The following is a 2,567-nucleotide window of genomic DNA, read 5'->3' on the forward strand; positions in this document are numbered from 1 at the left end:
AGTAGCCTTAAAATAGCTTCGTTTTCAACTACAACGAGATGCCTTTTCTGAACTCCCGGCAGTCTATTTGATACCTACACGATGTTCTCATATTGAAGGCTCTGCCTTGTGTAGACTAGGTCCAGCCCACCAACAACATCGTCAAAACTTTCTTCCTGGTGAATCTTGTAGCTGACGTTCTGTTACGCCCCTTCCCGTTGACGTCTTGACGTTCCATTCCGTCAAGTATAAATCGATAAAACTCTGGCGCAGATGCGCTCTGCAACTTTGATTTTACGACGCCAAAGATGTAACAATAATATCTTTGAGTCATATGACCGAAAGGGCGTAAGAAGTGAGAGTTTTGGTGCAAATTTGGCTGGAATTGTGGAACATATAGCCAGAATGATGTTCAATTTGTATGTGGTTGTGCTGTGTATTTCCTTTGTTGGAACGAACTCCGAATACATACCTGTATTATTGTGGCAGCCTGATGAAGTTAATGGTAAAGTTGCTGGATCTCCACCTTCACTTGCAAAAGTTAGTGTTGAACAATTTTCGGACTATTTTTCAAAGAAGATTGGTGAGCGGAAACATATTGTGGTATTTCTGGAAGAGAACTTAAGTATGGAAGATTTTGGAGGTTTGAATTTGGATGACACTTTCAGTAGCTTGAAAAATATAACCAGTTCATCTCATGTTAATTTTCTGCCATCTGTCCAATCTCCTTATAAAGCCTTGAAAACTTTGGGACTGAAAATGAAAGCTGTGAATGTTAAGGACTTTGATTACATGTTTCCAAAAGCAGAAAAAAGTATCTTGGTGTTTAAACTGGGCGATGCTCGGTCAGAAGAAGATCGTCCAGACTTCTTAAAGCGTCATGATAATATAATTGGTGAAGTATATAACAGTTTGGTTAACAAATATGATGATGTACTTGCTGTATACACAGCCCATCATTCATCGTGGATAGAACCATATTTAAAACCCAATGTTCGCAGGGTTAGGCAGTTGTTAGAAACCAGCAGTGAACTCGAAACTAACGGTAGCTTCTGGAATCGGAATAATACCCTTGTGTACACCAAACGCCCACCTGTCTTTCGTCATGGAACCGACGAAATTAATATTACTGATGTGATATCGATAACCACTTCAACAATAGCAGGCAATGTCATGTTAAGTGTTAGAATAAAGAGTTCTGTTTCCATGAGACTTACTTTTAGTAAATCTAGCGGATACTGGTCCTTCGATAAAATTGAAGTGAAGAACGACACGCAAAATTATACCCTTTTGCCATCAGCTCCCATAACTGCACCACTCCATTTCTCGTACCACTGTTCTTCCAACGTTATGTTCACATCTAAAGACAATGAAGCAAGTGTAACATTTTATGGGCTCCAAGTGGAGCCCTATGTTTCTTCTAATGATACATTTAACGACGCATATGACTGCGTCCCCTTTTTTTCTGCTCCAATATGGTCTGGTATTTTCATTACTGTACTTCTGGCTATAGTCATGATATGGGCCCTAACAATGATAATGGATATCAAAACCATGGATCAGTTCGACAATCCAAAGGGGAAGACAATCACCATTAATGCCACTGATTAATTGACATGAGGGAAATTTGTAACAGCTATTTCAGGTTTTTTTTTTTTTTATTTTGGCTTGTTACTGTGCAGGTGACATTGAAGAGCAATAAAACCAGTAAGGTTTTTGAACAAGTAGAAGTTGAATGTGACCTGTAAGCTCACATTAGGTATTCACATTGCACAAAGAATGAATTTTATTTTGTATGTTTATGAAACATCTAATTTTTGGTGTAATGGTTGTTGATTTACTGTAATATAATTGAGTGTAGATAATGTATAAAAGTCTTTTGTTGAAATTGTGTGTGGGATATGATGTTAATAGCTGATAATATTGTAAAAATATTCATTATTATATCCATGTAAATGCCCATTTTTCACCAGTATTATAATGTAGGATAATTTTTTTCATAAAGTGAAAACATTCCCTATGTGTCAGCATTTACATAGTGAAGATTTACTGTGATTGTTATAAAAGTTGGTTGCAGCTCAACGTTATTTAAAATATTGGTGTTTTTTCAGTATGTTGTGACTTTATATCCTTATCCTTTAATTTATTCTGAGAACACAGATTTTATAAATGAAACTTAGCAGAGTAGAGAACTGTAGGTATTGAACATGTAAAAAACAAAAAATTGTATATACTATGACTATACGGAGAAATTCCGACATAGCTTGTAAATATAAATTATACTGAATAAATTAAGTGGCATTATATTGCCATCACTTGAATGCCCTGCTTTCAATGTTTTGATGCCCTCAGCATGTAAAGTTGTGTACTATTACTCTTTCATACTAATTACCAGTTACGTACTGGGATATTACCAGAAAGTTTCACTAGCTCTCTCTGGTGTCAGTCATCTTTGGTGGATTAAAGTTACGTAATGGGGTCATTGGAGGCAACTTATTCCACCTGTCTGCTTTGACTTAAGACATTAATGCAGTGTGTGACATCACTGTGGCACGGTGTTTTTGAGTTATTTCATGTTTGTAAATGTG

At 36.4% G+C, this 2,567-nt stretch overlaps 1 protein-coding gene across 1 annotated transcript; it reads left to right on the top strand.

The window, feature by feature from the left end:
* Positions 1–302: 302 nt before the first annotated feature.
* On the top strand, positions 303–2,300 carry LOC126474054 (V-type proton ATPase subunit S1-like). The gene has a single exon (XM_050101467.1). The coding sequence runs from the start codon at positions 385–387 to the stop codon at positions 1,588–1,590; it is 1,206 nt and encodes a 401-aa protein (XP_049957424.1). The 5' UTR covers positions 303–384; the 3' UTR covers positions 1,591–2,300.
* The last annotated feature ends 267 nt before the right edge of the window (positions 2,301–2,567 follow it).

Source organism: Schistocerca serialis, chromosome 4 (assembly GCF_023864345.2).
Source record: "Schistocerca serialis cubense isolate TAMUIC-IGC-003099 chromosome 4, iqSchSeri2.2, whole genome shotgun sequence".
NCBI lineage: Eukaryota > Metazoa > Arthropoda > Insecta > Orthoptera > Acrididae > Schistocerca > Schistocerca serialis.